Below are 25,820 nucleotides of genomic sequence, written 5' to 3' on the forward strand. Positions count from 1 at the left end.
TTTAAAGCATTCAAATAAAAATATCTCAAAGTAGAGTATTAAACTTTTCTTTAAATCGCGATATATAGTAGTCAACCGTATGACATTTAAATTGATACATTAAAAAATGGGGGTCACCGTGCTCGTTTAGAAGAAAAGGACCATTTATTTTCCTGCCGAGCTTAACCTCAAGGAAATCCCGTAATGTTGTGTGCGCGCGCGCTCGTGCGCGCGCTAAATGACGCAAAAAGTTATGCGCAGCAAGGATGCGCAATGCAATTCGATGGAATCACCTTAAGCTAATACTGCTAACTTCAGAACAGTATTTTGAGCTCATTTTTTCGGCCCATGTTGATTATTTTCCTTGGAGTTTTATTTTCTGATCTCGTCCAATTTTGCCGTCAAACAGCGGGAGAAAGAGCAAGGCGGATCGCGGCGGGAGAAACAAATCGATTCTTTCAGCAGCTTTTAGAGGCGGCACTTCATAAACAGCGGCCGAATCTTGAAGATAATTTATTTTACTCTAATCAGTGTCTATTCCGGCGCGATGAAATGAAATTAAGATTCGATGAATTTTTTCCTCTTGAATTGAAACTCAACGTTGTAAACGAAGGAAAAAATCAGCAATCGAATAAAAGGACTGGTTATTCTCCAAAGAGGCGAGTATATTCATGTGATTTTGTTGACAAAACTTTGCTGTTTTTGCAAGATATTTTTTTCTTGTAGTGTTGACACTGCAACTTGTTTAACCTCAGAGCAGCCTTTTGAGCTCATTTTTCGGTCCATGTTCGTTATTTCCCTTGGAGTTTTATTTTCTAATCTCATTCCATTTTGCTTCATTTAAAAAAAATTTTGAGCTAAAATAGTCAAACAAACGTCTCCCAACATTGTATCGTTGGCATAAACTACTGACAAGTTTTTCTCGCATATATTTCTGACAATCTTGACAGAGAACAAAGAAAAATACTTAAAACAGTAGGATATAACCGCAAAGATTAAGATGTGTGAATAATTTTCACTGAAAGTGTTTTCAAAGAACGTTAAAAGCGAATGTAAAATTAAAGTGTTATTCCATTTTCATCAAAACAAAGTTTACGCAAAACATTCATTCGCTTGTTTTTTGTGAATTTTTCAAAGATCGTTGTTTAGTTTATTTCTGCACTTATTGCTATGAATTATCGCAGCGCTTTTTTCATTTATTACTCAAAGGTATATTTGAAGTGTGTTTTTTGGTTAGTGTATCCATTTTCTTTGAGGTTTATAGCGTACGGCCTTCTTGATAAGCAAAATTTACTAGACAGTGACGGTGCCGGTAGCGCGCGTTGGCTGTTCACAAACCGTTTTGCCTCGATCATCTTAAAAACTAAAAACAATAATAAAAACAGAAAATATCATTTTGAGTCATTTAAATTCTGCTTTTATAACACAGAGGGCAAAATGTTGCTAAAACTATCAAGGAACTTCGTAAAACAGTCAGTAAAACACTCATCGAAGGCGCAAGCAAACCAATGAACAAATTATTTAATTTTTTCGTAGCGTACAAAACAAACAAAACCGACGAGAACAGTTCCCATTAAACACATGTAATTAAGAGAGAATACAAGTTTAATTCAGGAGCAAACTAACAACGATAAATCAAATGTTAGGCATCAATTAATTGTTCACCTGCGCTGTAAAGCTTCCTACCGCTTGGAAATCACACGAACATAGATCGATACTAAAATAGCAAACGATGGATCCAAAGAAGGAACTTGCGGAGTAATTTCTTCCTTCTCCTTCCTCCCATCAAAAGGACACTTTCATGCTCGGTTATCGTTCGTTGAAAGCACTTGGACGCCACGACTGATTTCAGTTTCTCAACCAAACAAAATAAAATCAATCCGATCCAAGTCTTTAGGTTTTGACACAAATAATCTTTTGCTGTTTCTTGTGAGAGACACCAAAATTAACCTTTAGGAATTTTTCTCCTAGCTGCAGCACTTGATTTCCATGTATTTTTGGTACAAAGAACCCGGCTTAAAGAGTCGAACTTCGAAAGAACCTCAAAGAACTTGTTTTTTTGGACACAAAATGCAGAAACCAACTGAAATGTAAAACTGTCGTGCTCAGCCAATCAGGAGCGAGTATTTTTGCCGCTCGACCAATCAGGAGTAAGTAATTTTGCCCTCGGTGAAAGGAAAATACGAAAAACTGCCCTCTGTTACAACAAATTAGCATTCAGTAATTTTGCCCTCTGTTTTACATTGTTATTGTTGATGAGCAGTTAGCTGCATATGCATTAAAAATGTACTATATCACTGCAGAATTGATGAGGAACTCATGAGGTTATTACGTTCATACAATAAGCAGACTTCTTTTGTGGAGCTCCGCTTTTAGGCTTGGCTAAATATATATATTATTTGGCATAAATACCACAAGTGATATTTCGAAATTGTTATACGTAATTTCGAATAATAATTATATTGAGAAGTAGTAATCCATAGTGCCAATTCATCTGTTTATACTACTCATGAGAAATTTCTGCAATTTGATTGGCTTAGAGCAGTGGCATTTCAGCTTAATTTGAAATACCTACATGTGAAAATTACAAAACCTTTGTGGTAGTAGTATAAACAAATAATAGCATGATTTTTTCGTGATATTTGACATAAATACCACTCGTGATATTTCAAAATTGTCTCAAATTTCACTTGCCTAACGGATCGTGAAATTGTGGTATTTATGCCAAATATCACTACAAGTCATGCTATTACCTATGCATATAGTTGCAACCCTTGTGATACCATCTGATACGGTTTGATGCCTTGTGATATGATGTGATGCCTTGTGATACCGTGTGATACCACAAGGCATCCAACATACCACAAACCACCTTGCGATACCGTGTGATTCTTTGTGATATGATGTGATACCTTATTACCTTAGTGTGTTACCGGTGTGATGTCTTGTGAGATAATATGATGCCTTGTGATACTGTGTGATGCCGTGTGATACGATGTGATACCGTGTGATGCCTTGTGATATGATGTGATACCGTGTGATGCCTTGTGATATGATGTGATACCGTGTGATGCCTTGTGATATGATGTGATACGATGCGATGCCTTGTGATACTGTGTGATGCCGTGTGATACCGTGTGATGCCTTGTGATATGATGTGATACCGTGTGATGCCTTGTGATATGATGTGATACCGTGTGATTCCTTGTGATATGATGTGATACCGTGTGATTCCTTGTGATATGAATTGATACCGTGTGATGCCTTGTGATATGATGTGATACCGTGTGATGCCTTGTGATATGATGTGAAAACGTGTGATTCCTTGTGATATGATGTGATACTGTGTGATGCCTTGTGATATGATGTGATACCGTGTGATTCCTTGTGATATGATGTGATACCGTGTGATTCCTTGTGATATGATGTGATACCGTGTGATGCCTTGTGATATGATGTGATACCGTGTGATTCCTTGTGATATGATGTGATACTGTGTGATGCCTTGTGATATGATGTGATACCGTGTGATGCCTTGTGATATGATGTGATACCGTGTGATTCCTTGTGATATGATGTGATACCGTGTGATGCCTTGTGATATGATGTGATACCGTGTGATTCCTTGTGATATGAATTGATACCGTGTGATGCCTTGTGATATGATGTGATACCGTGTGATGCCTTGTGATATGATGTGAAAACGTGTGATTCCTTGTGATATGATGTGATACTGTGTGATGCCTTGTGATATGATGTGATACCGTGTGATTCCTTGTGATATGATGTGATACCGTGTGATTCCTTGTGATATGATGTGATACCGTGTGATGCCTTGTGATATGATGTGATACCGTGTGATTCCTTGTGATATGATGTGATACTGTGTGATGCCTTGTGATATGATGTGATACCGTGTGATGCCTTGTGATATGATGTGATACTGTGTGATTCCTTGTGATATGATGTGATACCGTGTGATGCCTTGTGATATGATGTGATACCGTGTGATTCCTTGTGATATGATGTGATACCGTGTGATTCCTTGTGATATGATGTGATACTGTGTGATGCCTTGTGATATGATGTGATACCGTGTGATGCCTTGTGATATGATGTGATACCGTGTGATGCCTTGTGATATGATGTGATACCGTGTGATTCCTTGTGATATGATGTGATACCGTCTGATTCCTTGTGATATGATGTGATACCGTGTGATGCCTTGTGATATGATGTGATACCGTGTGATTCCTTGTGATATGATGTGATACCGTGTGATTCCTTGTGATATGATGTGATACTGTGTGATGCCTTGTGATATGATGTGATATGATGTGATACCGTGTGATGCCTTGTGATATGATGTGATACCGTGTGATGCCTTGTGATATGATGTGATACCGTGTGATTCCTTGTGATATGATGTGATACCGTCTGATGCCTTGTGATATGATGTGATACCGTGTGATGCCTTGTGATATGATGTGATACCGTGTGATATGATCTGATGCCTTGTGATACAGTGTGATGCCTTGTGATATGATGTGATGCATGGTACAGTCTGATGCCGTGTGTCTAACCCTTTAATGCCTTGTGGTGCCGTGTGATGCCTTGTGGTACCGTGTGATATGACGTGCGCCTCGTGATACCGTGTGATAGCACGAGATACGTACCGATTCACCGACTGTGACATTGTGACTTTGTGATACTATCACAAATTCAAAGGCATATTTTCGGAATCCCCAAATCGTGCATTGTATATACAAAGGAGCTGAGTTTCAGGTATAACAGATCTTTGGCGAGGGCTGTTAGAATCCAAAACGAAAATTTGCGTTAACCCTGCATATTTCAGAGATAATTAAGCAACAACAATTCTAAAAGCTTTTAAAGATGTAACAATGTATCGCATTTTTCCCAAATTGAAACTTACTATCTTTGAAAAATGCATGGTCTTTGGATTCCAATAGGTGTTTTTTTTCCTCACACATCATCACGCAAGTGAAAAAATAAAATCCTCAACCATTCAATAGATAAAGTCAAGAAATTGATATGTTGTAGAAGAGTGATACATAAACAACGTGTGAAAGCCACAGGGCTGTGCGATATCTCCTAATCGAGTTATTCGAGAAAATGTACCACGGAAAATTACAGAGTTTAGTATGGGACGCCATGTTGGTGCCCCATCTGATGGGCACCAACATGGCGGCCGGAAACCAGCAAAAACATCTGGAGTTTACCTTGGCTATTTCAAAGCCTTTCTTCTCTCTGCTGAACTTTCACACATAATTGGCATTAACGCTTCTATTACATGTTAGCTGATCAGACCTAAAAAAAACACAAGGCGAATCGATGTTTTCATGTACGTGACATGTTTAGAGCAGCAATTCTTCTGTCACGCACTGCGCAAAAATCTAAAATTCAAACTGCTCTATTTTCAAAACAAAGAATGCTATCCGGCTGAAAACAAGCAAGCCGGTGGAAATTTAGATTTTCTTATATGTGATGAAGATAAAAACCCAAAACTGTGTTTAGTTATGAATTTCGGGTTTTTATGACGTCATGTGAAAACCAAGAATAGTCCTTGCTATGATCTGCTTTTCCTGCATAGTCAGAAACCTCACAAAAGTATCTTTATATATATTAGGAGGTACTATTTCATGCAGAATATTCTACAGTAGCAGAAGGAGGTGCCATCCTTAAGGTGACCCCTAAAATGTTCCAAATTCTTGCGTTGTGGGTATGCCGTGAATTATTTTTTATTTTTTTTCTTTATTACAATTTAATAGGCCTTATCACGGTTTTCGATGTCATTTTGACGAGTAGGCAAACAGGCTTGAAATAATTGTGTTTGTATGAAAATCCAATGTCAAATAATTTTCATAAAACATCGCTTCTGAAAAATTCATGAATAATTGGAAACTTTTGGCACTAGGAAAAGGATTTTAAGAAAAAAATTGGAGGGATGTAGCTGTGCCAGAAAGCGTCCAGTCGTGTTTTGAATTTTCCATATATTTCCGGCCCTGTATTTGTCCCCGCGAACTATTTTTAGTAGCAGTTCACGGCTGGTTTGCTATACAGACAAATGTATGGAAAGTTCAAAACACGATTGGACGCTTTCTGGCACAGCTACATCCCTCCAATTTTTTTCTTAAAATCCTTTTCCTAGTGCCAAAAGTTTCCATTATTCATGAATTTTTCAGAAGCAATGTTTTATCAAAATTATTTGACATCGGATTTTCATATAAACACTGTTATTTCAAGCCTGTTTGCCTACTCGTCAAAATGGCGTCGAAAACCGTCATAAGGCCTATGGCAAATAAGAAGTTCATACACTGAATAAAATAGGAGTGGTAACATAATATAAGTTATATAAGTTAAGTAAGAGAAAAAGAGAAAAGAAAGCAGGGAGAGAGATAAAGAGAGTAGAGCAAGAGGAAGAAAAAGCGAGAAAAAGAGAAAGAAGATAAACAGAGTCATAAGGATAGCCTACAAAAGAGTCAGAGACCCCATACAAGGCAGACCACCTAAAGAAACCCTCCCAAGAACCGTTATAATTTAAAGATAAAAATTTAACTAAATAAATATTATTACAATATAAATATAGGTCAAGCTTAGTCATAAGACCAATGACATAAAAAAAACATGAAAAACACTGACCTGCAAGGCTGGCTCAGGTCGTAAGCACAGAATATATATAACAAATAAAAACATAAACATAGAAACTATATCCAATTAAAAAATTAAATAATTTATTACATAATTCTAGAAGATAGGAAATCCCTTACTCCCCTTTTAAAGCTAGAGATACTTGAAGCTTGCCGTACAGGAAGTGGTAACACATTCTATGTGTCAACAATCCTATTAAAAAAGCTAAACTTAAAAGTATCAGTCCTTGCATAGTTCTTTTTCAGTATAAGATCATCTCTTCCCCTTAAAGAGTACCCCTCAGGATCTGAATAAAATTGAACATATGGGGAAACATCTAAATTAATGTACCCATTAAGAGCTTTATAAAAGAACAAAGCATCCAACAAAAAAACTTCTATTCTTTAGGGATAACAAGTTCAGCCTTTCTCTTCTAGTATCAATTACTCAACATCCTTCTTCAATATAAACTTTGTAGCTCTTCGTTGCATTCCTTCCAATTTGTCGACATTTCTAGCTGTGTAAGGTGACCAGATGACAGTGCAGTACTCCAGTTGGGACCTTACCAATGTACAGTACAGGGTTCGCAAGGTGGTTACGTCATTCAGACCCCTACATGTTCTTTTAATGAGGCCAAGAATCTTATTAGCCTTACTTGATATTTTGTCGATATGGGCATTCCAAGACAGTGTACTTGTAGTGACTAAGCCAAGATCACAGAACTCAGATGTTTCCTCCAAGGTGTTATTTCACCTCCTGCCAATAATTTCTCACAAGTTATCATTTTTTGAATTTTCTGGCTAAAAGATAACTTAAATAATCTTGGTCATTTTGTATCCAAAGTGGTACCAAACCAGCATGCCCTGGTTTTTCAAAGAGCTGATAACTTTATCTACTGGATAATTTTTTAATTTTCGGGCTATGTCCATCTAGGTGATGATGAGTACAGACATCCACGTGAACTCAGATAGCCCTCCACTCTTTCTTAATTTTCATGCCAAATGGTCACATGAATTGTCTCAGAGAGCCTCCTGCTTTGGCTAGCTCTATCACTTTTTGAACTGAAGTCTCCCTCCTCTTTTCCATTCCAGCTAAACTTGCTACAAGGCCACCTTAGCAACAAATTTATTTGGATAGTGACTTAATGCTATATAAGTGACTTGTCCAATGATGTGTAAGCTCACCAACAACAATTAACTTATGAGCAAACAAGTTAGATCAACAGTGAACATTCAATTCACATTCATCAGTCAGAGAGTAATACAGACTCTCAATGAAAAATTTTAAACAGGAATGTTTGATACCCACTAGATACCTCAGCCGTACTGGTCAAATCCTGAATTTTTAAAAGGGTTATCCAGTGAGCAGCACTTCTGCGAACTACTTGTGTAGTAAAACTTTTTTATTTTCTCCTACGCGTTTCGTGTGACTAGCGCACACTTCATCAGGGAGTTTTACAAAACTAACAAGTATGCCTATATTTATACCTAGCACAAATAAAGGAATTTTACAAATGATAAAAACACACCTACGGATATGCGTGGCAAAGCTACGCCTGTATTTGCGTCCAGGAAATAGGCGGCAAGAATTTAAAATGCGTGACATATTTTGAGCGTTACATAACTGGTTGGGGTCCAGAGTTTTAGCTAAAACTCTGGACCCCAACCAGTTATGTAACGCTCAAAATATGTCACGCATTTTAAATTCTTGCCGCCTATTTCCTGGACGCAAATACAGGCGTAGCTTTGCCACGCATATCCGTAGGTGTGTTTTTATCATTTGTAAAATTCTTTTATTTGTGCTAGGTATAAATATAGGCATACTTGTTAGTTTTGTAAAACTCCCTGATGAAGTGTGCGCTAGTCACACGAAACGCGTAGGAGAAAATAAAAAAGTTTTACTACACAAGTAGTTCGCAGAAGTGCTGCTCACTGGATAACCCTTTTAAAAAATGCTGGCTAGAATCGAGGTTCTGACAAAGCATGCATCTGAACGAACGGTCCCCTCGGGCCTTAGGATCCAACGCATCAGAGCCAAGGGACAGGATGTTGACGTACTGCAATCCAAATTTGATGAAATCATCTTTGATGCAGAGCTTAAACTCCTGGACGCTGCCATTGACGATCTCCGCCGTGATGTTAAGGATTGCAAGGAGGCGATCAACGCGCGAGAAATGGACATTGATGGCACGATCGGAAGATGGCAAAGTCATCTTGCGAAGCTTGAAGAGATCACAGCTAACCAAGCGAAAGACCTTGTCGATACAGCCGCTGCCTTTGTGGCCAAGCTATCTTCAGACAGCGCCGTCTCGCGAGCATCAAAAGCATTACAAGCGGAAATCTCTCAAAGAGAGAGCAAACGAGATGATATGGATTCAAAAGAACAGTTCATCCCAGATGAATCGTCGATCCGAGAGATCATACGCCAAGAACTTCACAATGCACAGGAGTCAAAGTCAGCCACCGGTTCTCGTCAAAGAAAGGTCTCTTTCTCAGACAACACTGGCGGACGAAGTAGACCGAAGCGTAAGCAACAGCAACAGCGCCGACCGCAGAACAGGTCAAAATCGCCGCAGCATCGTGGCGGTCAACAGAAACAGCGGGGTCGATCCAAGTCACCTCGTTCCAACTCGACCAAACGGGTCACGAGCCCTCGTTCGTCGTCAAAAAACGCAAAAGGGCAAAGGTTCCGGCCCCGTAAAATAGACAGGCGCTCCGCTCATGAAAAATGGCTCTTCAAAATGGCTAAACGACCCTTGTACGACTGGCTCCCTCGAAACTCGGAAATCCATAACTTCTCTCACGTGAATCTTACTGATCGGCAGTCTAGGGTTTTGGGTATGGGGCTGAAATTCAGACCCTCGCTTAAGCCCCCCTCTGTGGATCAGTTTGATTTACAAATTAAAGATTTCTGTCGTCGAGTTCGCCTTCAAGCCTTGTTCGCTGATCAGCCACAGGACAATGATTTCAATCCTCGATTGTACGTTCCCACTGGCTGGAATCCCCCGCGAGAGGACCCTGAACTCGAAGACAAGCTCTTTCATCTACGTGAAACACTGCGAAGGAACATTTCTGAACGCAAGCCTCACTGGCAGGACAATCTTACAAGACAGGACAGAGCTGAGCTTAAGGAGCTGCAAAACAACCGTGCAGTACGAATTCTTCCAACGGACAAGAACTTAGGCCCAGCGCTCATGTCTACTGACTGGGTGAAAAATGAGACACTCAGACACTTGCATGATGACCAATCATACTCAAAGGTCACCCTGGAGAACTGGTATGTCTGTCGTGACAATGTAATTAAGCGTCGTGAACAGCTTATGTCAACATACAGTCAGTTTATTGTTCCCAGTGTAGCTAGATTCCTTCGTAGTTATGACAATTTTGTTACTCCGACTAAATTCTATATCATCCCTAAGATACATAAGTCACCTATGGTGGGAAGGCCTATTGCTGCTAGCCATTCTTATGTTACTAGGCCAATCAGTATTTTTGTTGATGAACTTGTCAAGCCTAAAATACTTATGCCCACTGTGCTTAGGGATTCCAGTGAGTTGATTCAATTAGTGGAGAACACGGTTTTGCCTCATGCTAATTGCTTTCTTGTCACCGCGGACGTAGTCGCCCTTTATCCTAATGTTGACATCAAGAAAGCATTAGTAGCCCTCGATCTCCTGCTTCGAGAGGCACACGTACCCGAGACTCCGCTGTTGGTCCAACTCGCAAGGCTAGTGTTAGAAAATAATTATTTATCTTCTGAATTTAGCCCGGATATATTTCATCAAGAGTTCGGTATCGCTATGGGTACACCATTTGCTGTCACAATAGCCAACGCTTTTATGTATTATCACGAGAAAGATATCGTAGAGCAGTACTCCAGCTATCTTTCTCTCTATCGACGCTTTATTGATGACATATTCGCCATCTGGGTTGGCCCCAAAGATACCCTGCTAGAATTTCTCGATGCTCTTCATAACAAAACCGAGCGCATAAAACTTACTTATTGTATTAGCGACAGTAGCATATCTTTTCTGGATTTATTTCTGTATAGGGATGCGTCATCTAACGTGCTGCATTTTTCTACTTTTCAAAAGCCTCAAAACAAATATCTGTATATACCCTACGAGTCGTTCCACCCCTCAAGCAACAAGAAGGCCTTTATTAAAGGGGAATTAATGAGGTATGCTAGAAATAGCAGCTCCTTTAAGTCTTTCTCGGAGACTAGGGAGAAATTTTGGAAACGGCTACGAGTCAGAGGGTATCCTTTCAGATTTTTGCTCCCGCTGTTTCGCGAAATTAGATACAGTGACAGGAAGCGCTGGCTTAATCCGAAAAGTATACGTAAGGTTAATAGGACTATTGTCTTTAAGACCACTTTCAACTGTAGTCACGCACGTATTAAGAACGCTATTAACCAGATACTCCCAGATCTAGATTGCACTGTTTGTTACAAATCTACTGTTACTCTAGCTAATCTATGTAAGTAAATTTTTTTGGGGTCCAGAGTTTTAGCTAAAACTCTGGACCCCAACCAGTTATGTAACGCTCAAAATATGTCACGCATTTTAAATTCTTGCCGCCTATTTCCTGGACGCAAATACAGGCGTAGCTTTGCCACGCATATCCGTAGGTGTGTTTTTATCATTTGTAAAATTCCTTTATTTGTGCTAGGTATAAATATAGGCATACTTGTTAGTTTTGTAAAACTCCCTGATGAAGTGTGCGCTAGTCACACGAAACGCGTAGGAGAAAATAAAAAAGTTTTACTACACAAGTAGTTCGCAGAAGTGCTGCTCACTGGATAACCCTTTTAAAAATTTTAAAAATATTAAAAATTCAAATCAAGTTAGATCAACAGTGAACATTCAATTCACATTCATCAGTCAGAGAGTAATACAGACTCTCAATGAAAAATTTTAAACAGGAATGTTTGATACCCACTAGATACCTCAGCCGTACTGGTCAAATCCTGGAAGCCCTGGGTCCAGGATGTTCTTGGAGACTGTTCCATGTTGTTCTTGTACCCTCAAAGTTACCATTATAGTCAAATCTTAATTCAGTTTATATAGCTCTAACTATGTGGCTAAAATCCTTAAGGGTAACTATTTTGGACATAGTTTATGCAAAAGTTACTGTTCAAAGAGAATTGAGTAGCTGTATTGTCATAAGCATTTTGACAATTTTTCAATAACTAGGGGGAAATTATTGCAATTATTTTTTATTGCAATTATTTAAAGATCTTTCTTGATCTATTTTATCTAAAAACGTCATATCCATCAAAATAAGCACGAATTTAAAAAACATGTTTAATTAAACCAAGCATAGTATTTTTAGTTGCCATTTTGATTGATCAGAAAAAAATGTCTTGATGCAACTCAAAAAACAGGGTTCTCTCAGTTTCTCAGTGCAACAAGTAAAAGAAATTTCAGTAAATGACATAATTATAACACTCACAGTGGTGGAGGTGATGGTAGGGTGCAAAGGCGGGGTGGAAATTTGGAAGCAGAGTCCATTTAAATATAATTAATAGAAATATGATGTGGGATAAAGTTACATTGTGATATTTTGTAAATGCAAGCATGCAAAGAAAATAAGAATGCAAGAAAAGGGTGGAAAACAGGAGTAAAAAATGTGAACAGTGCTTAGCTCTTCAAACCTTGCTGTTCTCTACTCCTTGTCTTCCAGTCTTTACTGATACCAACTAGGGATTGTTCCAGAAATATCCATACCGCTAGCCTCCCTCCTCAAGATTATTAGATTTTAACCTTCCATCGCACCTCTTTGAAATTCCATGTAGGTTAGCCGTAGATCTTTGATTCAAATCTTGTTTACCACAGGTGGCGTCTGCCTTTTCTTGTTTGGATTGTTAGCAGGTGATTTCATTAGTCTTCGTAGTGTTTTTGCAGGCTTATAGACCTTTGATACGCTGCCTTTAGTTTTTTTTTTTTTCCATTTTTCCTTCACGGTAATGCCAAAAACTAAGGACGACACCGTGAAACCAAATATAATGTTTTTGCTGTTAAAAACACCAAGACCGTTTTGGGATTTGAAATGAGTCAGATTAGTGCCTGGGGGGTATTTTGGAATAGATATTTTGTAGTGGGCTTTTTTGGCAGGGCCCGTTTTTCTTTTCTTTTATGTTTTTTGTTGTTGTTGTTGTTATTGTTGCTGTTGTTTTTTATTGGCAATGATTTGGACTTCCGTGCCAGGGCTCAGGGTTTACTAGCCTGATTCTCAGACGGTCCTGGTCGCGACATGGCCACACACTCTCTCCCTTCCTCAGAGAGCATGTGACTGCGAGCAATCATGACTGTCCGAGAATCAGGCTAAAGGTTGACTTATGATACCTCAAGGGAGGGGGCTTAGAAGGGACAGGGTACTTATTTCTTTTATGAGAAACAGCAAATGTGCGAAATAAAGTTTTGATATTTATTTAAAAAGGAACAATAACGGATACTCGCACAGTGAATATTCACTTAATGGTAGGGAATTTTGAAAATCATCAGTGTATTCAAAGAGATACCTTCAGTGTTGTTTGCATCGATAACAAGTCTTTCCGGCGCAGCATCTTCTACGTCTGATTGGGTTATTCTGTCATAGGGATTTTTGTCAGGTGATTTGCTTATGGCTTGATTTGTACTACCTTGAGCCGTTCTAATCCTATTTGGCAAGGCTACTTTTCCTTGAAGCCGTGAATGTTTTCTATCACTAAAACAGAATAGGGGCATTGATTGGAATTAGGGTGCTTACGCAATAGGGGTCGCTTATTAACAAAAATCAGAAGGGGTGCCAATCAAAGAGGGAGAGCTTATTGAAACAAAGGTGCTAAATCAAGTCATTACAGTTATATGCAAGGATGCAGCTTAACAGGGTAGTTAAAAGCTAGTCATTGTCATAGACAAATTAAAGATGTGGTGATTCTGTGGTTATGGGTACCATGGAAATGAGGTGCTTTTCAAAAGGCAATAACTCTTCATTCCATTGTGTTATTTTAATGTTTTTTTTTTCTTTATTGATTATTCAATATGTTAAATACTGGGGAGAAATCTTAATCTTATAAGCCCCGGGTTTCTTTGAGATTTCCCCGCCACAAGTCATTTTCCTAGCTGTTTTGTTACTTCTCTTTTAATTGTAGTTGTCACTTTTTTGTTATGGATGGATAAAAGTTGCTTGAAACACGGAAGAGGCAATATGTCTTAAGTTCATATCTGATGCTTATGTTTTTTGAACTTCTTTTTCTCAGCTGCAATGTAACTGTTGCAGATGTCTTGCTCTTTCTGGCTGAAACCCTCAAAAGAAGATTCTCTCTCGAGTGACATCCCAGGGCAGCATAATCCGGCCACCAAGAGGAGCACATTCTATCCACAGAAACCTTGCAAAAGACAAGCAACCTTGCAAACAATCAACCTTTAATCAGCCTGCCACTTTAATCACTTCAACTCTTTCTTATGTACATAAGTTTACAGAAGGAAATGAAACCGCCCCAAGTTAAAGAGGCCATTAACTATAAGGAAGGCTCTTAAAATAAGAATAATAGGAAGCAGAATACAAAGATTATTAAGTAAAATCCCTGTAAACAAGAATGATATACAATTCATCAAACTCGAATGCTATTGTGCAGGAATTAAGAGAAACAGTGTCAGTAAACAATATTTGTAAAAGAAAATGGAAATGGCAACACTGACATCTTTGGCAATAATTATTGAATTAAGGATGTAGTAAACTGATAAAAGAAAATTCTGCTGGTTTCTTCACATCTAATCCCGACAGAAAGAGACATTTAACAATTATTACTGTAAAAATTCTTGGGTGCTGATTGGCTTGTAGCTGTTGTCTATAAGAGTACAGACAATAACAATGACGTGAGATGTAACAAGTGTGCTTTATCAATGGAAACTTGGCAGTGAGTTTTGACATTGACATTTTACGACACCATTTTAAGGTGTATAAGAGTATAGAACATAGAAAACTGCCATTGATTTGTTTAATATATGAAAGAAACTTATATAATCTCCTGGCAAGCTGTACATGCACAAAACTTTGCATGCATAAGGCATGCTCAAATAAAACCACCTTGTACACCAGATGAAAAGAACCACAGGAAAGCAGTGCTTGATATCTTTCCCTCAAGCGGGTCGTACTTTAGGATTTTATCCACAGACTCAAAAGTCTGAACACGACATGAGTTTCTACTTCAGCAAGGAAAGGATTAAAAATCATTTGATTAATAGAGGATAATACATGGCTGCGCGGGGATACGAAGTTTCTCTGCGAGTGTTGAAAAATATTGCGAACGAGTGAAATATTTTTCAACACGAGAAGAGAAATTTTGTATCTCCAAGCGGCCATGTAATATTCTATTTATTATATAACACCAATGACATACCAAACCATCTCATTTTCGCTGCGAAAGGCGCAATTTATTTTGTAACCATAGTAACGTTATTTTCACGTGTGAAGATATCACGTTTTCGGGCGAAAGCTCAGCTGGTATTTCACTGGTGTTTATATAATAAAACACATTTAGCCTAAACTCATCACCTATGGTAACAATATCAATGAAAACAACACTACCTCCACAATGTCACATTTATTGTATATCATCTATAAAGCCGTACATTTGCATTGCTATCAAAGTATCCTTCTTCCATTATTTACAAACAATATTTTGGCCAGAAATGTTGAGTCTACTCTAAAAGTAAACATACAAAATGAGTCGTTTTGATTTTTTCAACTCTTAGTTTTTTTATGTTCCAATGTCGTAGGTTTGGCACGTACCTCAATACAACATATACACTGTACATGTTACGTGATATATTTATTCACAAAAATAAATTTAAAAAAAACACAGAGCAAACAGCATACAAAAGAAACGAGTGTGCCTCCTTTCAACTCTACTAATGACATTTGTCTTAAAACAGAACTTTCACGCAGTTTTCTCTTTCTCGTAGCCTTTCTCATGTGCTTTTCCCACATTGTCATAAATGCTTTACACATGTTTCTGTAAAAGGAGGTATTTTTGCGTGGTTTTTGAATACACGCTGGAAAGATCTTAGCAAGTGTACAGAAAAGCCAAAAAGAAAATCGGGAGTAACCATGCACTTTTCAAAGGTAATGAACAATATTTCTAAAACGCTTTTAAATTCATAAAAAAGTATGGGGTTTTTTCCAACTTGAAACATAAAGGGGAAGTATCATGGGGTTTTTGATATCTTTTGTTAAAAATGATAAAATAAGACCTTCAATCACCTGTCAAATAATTCTAGAATGACGAGAGGAATGAAATCAACTCAATTCTTGAAAGAAACAACTTATGATCTATTCTAGTGCATCTTGGAAACAAAAGTGCGAGAACTTGAAAAACATTAACCTCATATTTTTCAAGTTTCAATCCAAACCGGCCTATCCTGTCTCTGGCCAAAGGCACTAATCGACAGTTTTATTGCACTGGGGTGATAATTTTCAACAAACTTGACAATTATTTCGTTGTTTCTGCTGACAGACAAACATTTTTGGGTTTTCAAATGAACAGCACATTTTCGTGATACTTCCCCTTTAAGGACAGTGCCTACTTTTGTTACTGTGCATACGTTCTGTGTATCTCGAGATACTCAGATTTGCTATGGGTGGTGCCTACTTAAACACTGATATTTTTGCGCTGGTTAAAACTATGTGCAGAAAGCAGAACTTAGCAAGTGTTCTTGGTATCCAAAGAGAAAATTGAGGGTAACCATGCATTTTTCAGAGATGATAACGCTTCAATTTGGAAAAAAAAAAACACCATACATTCCTTTATATTTTACTGCTTTTTGGAATTATCGTTGCTTAATTATCTCAAAAAAATGTGTGGTTACCAACAATTTTGGATTCCAAAAGCCCTTGCTAAAATCTGCTTTTTGTGCATAGTCATAAACTGCGCAAAAATATTTATGTATTAGTAGGCACCGCCCTTAATTATCTCTGAAAAATGTGTGGTTACCCCCAATTTTGTTTTTGGATTTCAATAACACTTGTTAAGATCTTTCTTTCCCGCATATTAATAAATTGTGCAAAAATACCTTTGTCTTAGTAGGCACATCCATCCTTAAGAAATCATTTTCTGGGACCATCCTGAGATGAACAGAACATGCACAGTAGAAAAAGAAGGCACTGTCCTTAAAAATTGAACCTGTGAAAAGTAAACAAAACAACAAAACAGAAATCCTGGCCACTTGGCCATACAGCACAAATAAAGGCTGATAGAATTTAAATATCAAGTAAGTAAATATAAAACAGAAGTTTTTAAGTTTTCTCAGTCTTGTACGTTACTCATCAAAATTCACAAACAAGCTTCACAAAAATAAAATGGCATAAGGATCACCTTAAAAGAAATCATGAAAATTATAACTGAAAGGCTCTACCGCTTTTTCATATGAACTTGCTCTGTGTTTTGAACACTAAATTAAAAAATTAATTAAAATGGCTCTTAATAAAACCTATGCGTAGCTTTCACTCCGTAAAACTAAACTCTTGCATTAAAATCTTGCACAAGATAAACACCATGGCAGATGACAACGACAAGCCCTCCTTACTGGAGATTCAAATCCATCTTTTTGATTCTGTTATAATAATTTGGGCTTCAACTTCACTTTCAATGCAAGTGAAAAATTCTGACAGGAGAGAAGAGAGAATTAATAATTTTCAGAAAAGTGACCCCAAAATGGGGGAAAACAGATTTTTATGTAAAGCTTCGGACTGACAAGGATCCAAATTGTTCCTCTTTCCTCATTAGTTCATTTTAAAACGAAGTTTGATTCAAAATGGCGGCCATGCGTACTGCATAGGAAACAGCTCATTTTGCTGCTGTCCTCTGATTGGTTGATTTTGATCCAAAATGGCAGACATGCGTACTGCAGAGGAAACAGATCTCTCTGCTGCTGTCTTTCGATCCAAGATGGCGGCTGCACCTACAGCAGAAACAGTTCACCTTGAACTAAAACAGTTGGAGTTTTACAGAGTTTGGTGTAATTATGTTCAAACATTGGATTCATGTCTCTGATACGATAAAATGCCCGTAAATGAGAATTTTTTAAAGTAGCATTGATAAACACATAAGCTTGGATGTTTGTATGGATAAAAAAGTCCGGAGTTTAATTAGCGCTTGTGGACTGTTCACTTCTTGAAGAACTGTACGAAGTTGAGCTGAAGAATTGAGGAATATACATGTAAATTAGCAATGTTGGAAAGTGGAACAGAAAAGGATTAAAACCCAACGAGTTTTAGATTGACGTCTGACTTTAAGCTGTTCCTGGATTTTTAACCTTGTGTACAAGAAATGTTTTTAACGGAGAAACAGTGATAAGCTTTCTTCACCATCTTTTATTCTGTGTAGGTGAGTTTTGAGAAGTAATAAAATGTGTTTGTTTGAAATGAAATGTTTGTTAATAATTTCTTTGTCCATAACCCGGTCTATCTGATTATATGACATAACTTCATACTTCAATTAAGACAGAAACCATCCTGCATTGAACCAGGTTTCCTGTAAAGTTAAATTTGTACCAAACTGCATCTTATCTAAGATGTTAATCAATATATTGTCGGCTAGGACTTAACGTAAGATTTTAGTTTTTACGGAGCACTTAGATACGTTTGTTATTGGAGTTTTAATTGAGGTTACTTTGTTTCAAAAATACAGATGAAAATTGCGCTTAAACTTTGACGACATTAAATATTGATACGGTCACCATGTGCTGCTTTGAGTTGGTTACAAACACGATCACTTATGCAATTGCCAGACAAAACCAAGAGTCTCAGAGTATTATTACGAGACAACCCTTCACAAATCTGACCAGCGCATACACTGCCGAGTTCATTGCGAGACAAATACAAGTGTGTCAAAGTATTATTATTACCCAACATTTCACAAATCTTATCAGCACATTCACTACTGTCGAGTTCATTGCCAGACAATAACAAATGTTTCAAAGTATTATTATTACTCAACATTTCAAAAATCTTACCAGCGCATTCACTGTCGAGTTTATTGCGAGACAAATTCAAGTGTGTCAAAGTATTATTATTACACAACATCTCACAAATCTTATCAACGCATTCACTGTCGAGTTTATTGCCAGACAAATGAAAGCGTGTCACAGTTGTGTTCTCAGTAAGCATCTTAGCAATGACATCACACGCAACATAACCTAAATTTCTATCCCAGACAAATACACTTTGAAGTGTCAGAAACTTACCGAAAGTACGTGCCAAATCTAAATGAAAATTACTACCTTCTTTTTTGCATTCCTTGATGCACTCCACTGCAACAAAAAACTTTTCATCTCTCTCCTTGCGAGCCTTTATACTCCCGTTCTCTTCGTCAATGTGAGCCGCCAAACTCTCGATAAGAACCGTTGCTTTGCCTTTGGATTCTTGAGCGAGTATGCCGCATGTAAACAACAGCACTTGCTTGAGGTCAGCATGCTTAGAGAAATATCTCTCGTCAGCAGCTAAATCTTCAGGACTCATTTCTCCACTCTGAAGTTGGACACAGAGATAGAAGGAGGCGAACCACTCTTCAAAACTCTTGTGAGCAAACGAGTACTGGGGATGTGGTTTTCGTCTGCTGCTTCCACGCTGCCATGACAGGAAGCCGAACCCTGGGATGTCATCTGTGCGACTTTCAAGTTGATTCTTCTCAAAAAACTTCTTGTTTTCAAGTAGAGCCTTCCACGCTATCAAGCCAAGCTGCTTTAGCTGTGATTTGTACTCTTCAATGACATTTTCACTCGTTTCTGGTAAGTTCTTCTTTTTCTTGTATCTTCTCAGGACATCCTCTACAATCTCCCAGTAAAGTTTGGTTTTACTTCCGGGAAGCTTGCCCTCCGAGTCTTCACAAAGAAGGCAGATGAGTGCAGTGTTGAGGGGATTTGCGATCAATTCTTTTAGGCTCTGATCTTCCTCCAGTTTGTCTAAGAGATTTTGGGCCGTTTTTGCTCCCTGCTCTCCCTCGCCTTCAAAGAATTTTTTAATAAACTCACTGGCATCAGTTGTGGTAAATCCTTCTATTTCCAGTAGCCTGTCACAGTTTTTCATCACTTCTATGCCAGCCTCGTGCCGAGCTGTAACTACAAGGGGACATTTATGGAGCATTGTACTTTTACCTTTGATGATATCTTGTAACTCTGGCAATTTACCACTCGGTAACTCGTCCAATCCATCCAGGATGAGCAAAACATTAGACTGGTTATGTTTAATGAAGTCGAAGAATTTCTCTTGGTCTTGTTCTTTAATATCTGAAGGCAGGACTTGAGTCGCGATGGCGTCCCGAAGGTTTGAATTGATGTCACAACATCTCAGCAACAGAACCAGTTTAAATTTCAGAAAATCTTTTCCTGCTTTACCGGTGGCCCAATCGAATGCAAGTTTGTTGCAGTATGTGGTTTTTCCCATACCAGGGTCACCCTCAATTAACACTGCTCTTGGGTTGGAGCCTTTTTCATGTGGTTGAAAGATAGCAGACATTTCAACAACTTTTTCCGTCAATGTTCCTCTCGTTTTATCCTTGTTGCGCATTATGAGCCGAGTGAAGATTTCTTCAAGGGAAAAGAAGAAATTTCTTTGACACCAAGGGAAGAGATCAAGGCATCCTACATCTCTTGTGTACAGTTCACGTATTGGGTCAATATACTCCGCCTCGCCACCATCTAAAAGTAAAAGGCACTATTAGCAAATGCCATATCGGGTCTTGTTTAGACTATTCATACCTGTTTCTGCTTTAGGATCAGTATAAATTGCAGACTGGATATAAAATGCAGACTGAGACTAAACTCATTTCAACAGGGGAACTAGACAAAATAACAGCATGCACGAGATATCTTTTTATTACCACCAGTTTATAATAATTTATTAGCTTTTAAAAAACGAAATTATTAATAGTGGATTTAAGGACGGTGCCTACTAATAAAGAAGTATTTTTGTTTTGTTTATTACTATGCTGGGAAAACAGATCTTAGCAAGAACTGTTGAAATTCAAAAAGAAAATTGGGGGTAACCAAGCATTTTCTAGAGATAATTAAGCAACAATTATTAAAAAAAAACAGTAAAATAAAAAGAAATGTGTGGCATTTTTTTTCCAAATTGAAGCTTTGTTATCTCTAAAAAATGTATGTTTACCCCCAATTTTCTTTTTAAATAGCAAGAGCACTTGCTAAGTTCTGATTTCTCTGCATAGTTTTAAGCCGCGCAAAAATATCCCCGTATTAGTAGGCACCACTCATACGAAACCCGAGTAGGTCAAGAAGCGCAGAACGTATGCGCAGTACTAAAAGTAGGCACCGTCGTTAATCAGCCTTCAAACAACTGAGTACTCATGTTCTTGACTGTTGTCACACCTAGTCTGGCTTATGGTGTTTAGTTAAGCGAGAAGACGCCGTTGAGAAGCACTGTGACCCTTTATTTTAATGACCGCTCAGACCTGAGACAGCAACTTATAAACTGACTCTGACACCCAAGCGAGGCATGCCACAAACAATGCATATTGTTACATCCTTTTCCTTATAACAAAACCAAAAAAAGCAAAAAAAAAAAAAAGAAACAAGCCAAAGAAAACAAACAAACAAAAAAAAAAAAACGAACACCAACTAGTTAAACTTCTGTACAACGTTTGAGATTGTTACAAATAAAGTTCCAACGAGTGACGTCACACATTCCTTAAGATAACGTTCCAACGAGTTACTATACATAGTCCTTCAGATAACCCGGCCTTCTGACTACTCCGCCCGAACGTGTCGTTGCGCCTTGCACAGGTAAAGCAACAGGCTCCGCATTCCCAGAAGGCAAAACAGGCTCATTGGTTGTGTCAGCTTGACTACTGGGGGTATCTGTCTGGAAACACGGCGCGGCGGGCTCATTACTTGTCTGTCCCCGTCCAGGAAAGGACATTAACTGCTGACTCGGTTGCTTAGCGCCTCCTTCAGCCACTGAACTAGGTTTAGGACCCTCGCAGGGCTCCTTTATTTTCCTCAGGTGACACCGATTGCGACGATATCTGGCCCCATCCTTGGTAACCACCTCGTAGGACCGAGTTCCAACACATCTCTCAACTTTTGCCTTCACAGCTTCTTTAGTCGACTTTCCAGGTGGCGTGAATCGCACAGTATCTCCACTTCTAAGCGCTTCCAGATCCCTGGCCGACCTGTTGTAAGCAAGGACTTGTCGTTCCTTGTTAGCGAGAAGCTTCTGATAAGTCCCGGGCTCAACAACTGGCCTGAGAAGCTGAGGAACGATGGGTAGTTGTGCTCTCGTCCGTCTGCTCATCAAACCTGCACTGGACTAGTACCCAGTCCCTGACTTGGGGTGTTCCTGTACTCGAGGAGTGCAAGATATGGGTCTGTTCCGGCTTTCCTTGACTTCCTCATGACATTTTTAGCTGAGTTAACGGCAGCTTCAACCTTTCCATTGCTTTGCGGATAAGTTGGAGAACTCGTTAGAAGCTCAAAGTTCAACTGGCGACTGAATTCCTTAAATTCGACTAAGGCGAACTGAGGGCCATTGTCTGATACACACGTCTCCGGGATTCCATGCCTTGCAAACTGCGATTTCAACTTCTGTATTACTGTTCCTGAAGCAGTGTTGTCAAGGGGATCGATTTCCCAGAACAAAGAGTGATAATCAACACAAATGAGATAGTTTCGACCCCTGTAAGTAAACAAGTCAACTCCAACTTTCGCCCATGGCCGGTTGGGAACTTCATGAGGAATCGGTTAACGTCGGTTAGCGCTCGGCTCGCATAGGCAATAGGCTGGCCCTTCTGAAGCAGGACTGCTCCCACACCTTTATCTGATGTATCGCACTGTAAGGTGAGGCTTTCTGTCAAGTCAAAATACTTGAGGACAGGCGCATTTGAAACCAGCAGTTTCACTTGTTGGACAGCATCGTCATGTACGTCAGACCAAAACCATTCTACATCTGATAGAGCGAGCTTACGGTGTGGCTCCAATGCATCACTGAGTCGAGGCAAGAACTTGCTTAAGTAATTCGTGAATCCAATAAACCTTTGTACACTGGCCACAGTCGGGGTGGGCATTTTCAACACTGCCTTGATTTTGTCGGGATCTGCTCGAAGACCCTCCTCTGAGATCACGTGACCCATAAATGGGACTTCTTTGCGTCGCAGTTTCACCTTGTCCCGGTTCAACTTAATGTTCTTTTCCCGGCACCGATGCATTAAGGAGTGGAAGTTGTTGTCATGATCTGCCAACGCTTCTTCCTCTGTGGAGCCTTCTCCAAAAACCAAGATGTCATCATGAATGGTTAATACACCCTTCAGGCCTTCAAGCGCATGGTTTAGCCTTTGCTGAAACTCCTCTGGAGCTGAACACAGACCAAAGGGCAGGCGACACCAACAAAATCTCCCAAAGGTGAATTGAATGTTGTTCAGCGCGAACTGTCATCGTCAAGTTCAACATGCCAGAAACTGTTCTTTGTGTCTACAGTGGAGAACACTTTAGCTCGGGAAAGCGCTGGAACAATATCATCAACTGTCAGCGTTGGATAGTGGCTCCTCCTCAGAACTTTGTTGAGGTCCTTAGGATCCAGACAAACCCAAATTTGTCCATTAGGCTTCTGCACGACAACGAGGCTCGACACCCAGGGGGTAGGCTCTGTGACTCTTTCTATGATCCCAAGACTCTGCAACCGTTCCAACTCGTGCTTCAGATTCTCCTTGAGCACGACAGGTACTCTTCTAGGAGGATGAATCACTGGTTTAGCATCCTCTTCAATTTCAAGCTGGTACTGGCCCTGCAACTTTCCAGTACCTTGAAACACATTGGGGTACTTCATTAAGACTTCTTCTTTTGACAGGGGGCATTGACTACTGCACTGAACCTCAGCATTGACAGCCATAACATTTTGGTGTTGCACCCTGACCAAATCCATCCTCTGGATTGTTGGGTTTCCCAGAATCGGTGTCAACTGGTCATTGTCTACAACAACAAATTCCACCTGATACATTTTGGAATTCTTAGGGTTAGATACTGCTGCAGTGTATGTTCCAAGAGGTTTCATGATTGTAGACTGCAAGCAGTCCCTTTCTGGATAGTTGAGAGGTCGCGCGAAATAGCCGAGCGCGAAAAAAAACTAGAGCGAACGAGCGGAAGGGGGCTTGGGGAGAGGTGGAAAAAAGGGGAAAGGAAAAGAAAGGGACTGCGCTCTTAGCTGTAACAGACGCGTTCAGGGTAACTCCGCCCACAATTCGTTAAACCCATTAAAAATCTAATTAAAAATGACAGCTAATAGATAACAACTCCGCATTGTTATTCAATGCACAGAACAGCGGGCCAGAACATTAGGAGAGCGAAGGGGAATAATCGCCGAGCTTCTTTGAAAAGGCCAAAATTCGAATTTTTCTTCAGGGCACAGGGTAAAAGAAATCGACGACGCAAACGCCCGAAGTGTAATTAAGAGCGTGGCTCAAGACAACTGGAAAGCTTTTGTTAATATCATTTTAAAGCATCCTGCGGTGAATTCTACTGACAAAGCTTGTTCCGCGCGGATGCGAAAAATCAAAATTACATTGTACTTGTTGGCACAAATGTCTTTTAATAATTGTGGGATCTTCTTGAAGGCTACTGCTTTTTATAAAACAAAGTCTTTTGACTGCAACTGGTCTTGGAAAATACTGCGAAACGGAACAACAACTAGGCTCGATTTCCGCCGCTCCCTCGGGTCCGGCTTTCCTAAACACCCGGTAAACAACAACCACAATCGAGGCCGTGTTGGCAAAGTCGAAGCTTTGATAAATAATGGATTTCCCGAAACCAGTGGAAAGAACGACCATTACATCTTTTCCGAGAGAGCGCTTCTACTGCTTGCTTCTGTTCCTCTTTTAGAACTAAGCCGCCGAGTTGATCGCTTAAATTTACGAACACATCGCTGCTACTCTCTCACCGAAGCTATTTTCCTAGTGATCTGAAGTGTTGACATCAAACGTGTGAAGAAGTTAATTACACATCAAACTTGTCTGACAGCAGCTCTTGTTTATGGACCAATCGGAATTTTCCGTTGCTGGAGCGACGGGATATTCGAACGTGTTTGTTACTGTTAGCATTGCAGTCCCTTTCATTTCCTTCTCTCCCCCAGTCTCTTCTCGTTTATTTCTCCTCGCTCCAGTCTTGCTGCGCTATGAGCACACCATCTCGACTAACCAGAAAGGGACTGCTTGCAGTCTATCATGATTGTGTTGTTGTACATAGTGGGCAACTTTCGCGTGGGAGTCAGTTTGTCCTCAGTTCCAAGAAACTTAGAGGGAATCAAGTTGCATGTCACGCCACTATCCAGTTGAAACTTGACCGGCGTGTTTCCAACGTTAATTGTAGCAAACAACTTTTTAGAATATTCCTGATCGCTTGCTATATGGACACTAATTACTTCACTTTCATCCACCGAGCTAAGCGTGAGGCAATAATCATCAACTTCGCTTTCACTCTCTGATTCCACGAGATTTACTTTCATTGTGAAAGCATTGTGATGCGAAATGATTCATTCTCCCACAAAACGAGCAACTCTTTGCGAACGCTGGGCAACTTTTCTTGGCAGCCCGGTGTTTCCCGCCACAGAATTTGCATCTTTGTATTTCTTTATGGCTGAAATCTTTCGCGTCCTACTCGGGAGTTTTGCGCCTTTTGTTGTGCGAATTGTCACGCCTCTTGTTAACCGGCACCTTGTCTCGCTTAATTTGCTCCTTCAAAGAATTTACCGCCTCGCCTTCTTCCAAAGTTTTAGTTCGTGTTTTCGATAACTCAGCCGCTCTACAAACGCTAAGGCATCTTTGTAAATCAAGATCTGGGATCTTAAGCAGCTCTTCGCGAAGCTGTCTGTCTTGGATTCCACAAAATTAATGATCCGGTCTCTCACCAGTGAATCTTTAAGATCACTGAAGTTACAGGTCGTCCCTAACAGCATCAAATCTGTGATGAACTTTTCTTGTGATTCGCCCGGTTCCTGACTTCGGGAGAAGAACTTGAACCTTTCAACTGTTTCATTCTTTTTCGGATTACAATGCATGTCGAAGGCTACCAACACTTGTGATAAACTTCTTTCTGATGCGCGCGGGAGCTTCGAAAGCCATCGTATCATAAATTTCTCTCCCTTGACTACCGATCAGATACAGAAAAAACTTTACTTTCGTCGCCTCGTCTTTTCCGCACATTGCCA

The 25,820-nt window shown here is 39.5% G+C and overlaps 1 protein-coding gene and 1 pseudogene across 2 annotated transcripts in view; both read right to left on the reverse strand.

Annotated features, from left to right (window-relative positions):
• Positions 1-6,006: 6,006 nt before the first annotated feature.
• LOC146474521 (uncharacterized) lies at positions 6,007-7,376 on the reverse strand (annotated as a pseudogene).
• A 10,387-nt stretch (positions 7,377-17,763) lies between these two features.
• Positions 17,764-25,820, reverse strand: part of LOC146474522 (uncharacterized) — a 43,459-nt gene continuing 35,402 nt past the window's right edge. For both annotated transcript variants that reach the window (XM_085117106.1, XM_085117107.1), the window contains exon 10: positions 17,764-20,308. In XM_085117106.1, the coding sequence (XP_084973232.1) occupies positions 18,330-20,308 (1,979 nt within the window). In that variant the 3' untranslated portion in view covers positions 17,764-18,329. The remainder of the gene's footprint in view (positions 20,309-25,820) is intronic.

This window comes from Pavona decussata, unplaced genomic scaffold (genome assembly GCF_977016875.1).
Source record: "Pavona decussata unplaced genomic scaffold, jaPavDecu1.1 SCAFFOLD_89, whole genome shotgun sequence".
NCBI lineage: Eukaryota > Metazoa > Cnidaria > Anthozoa > Scleractinia > Agariciidae > Pavona > Pavona decussata.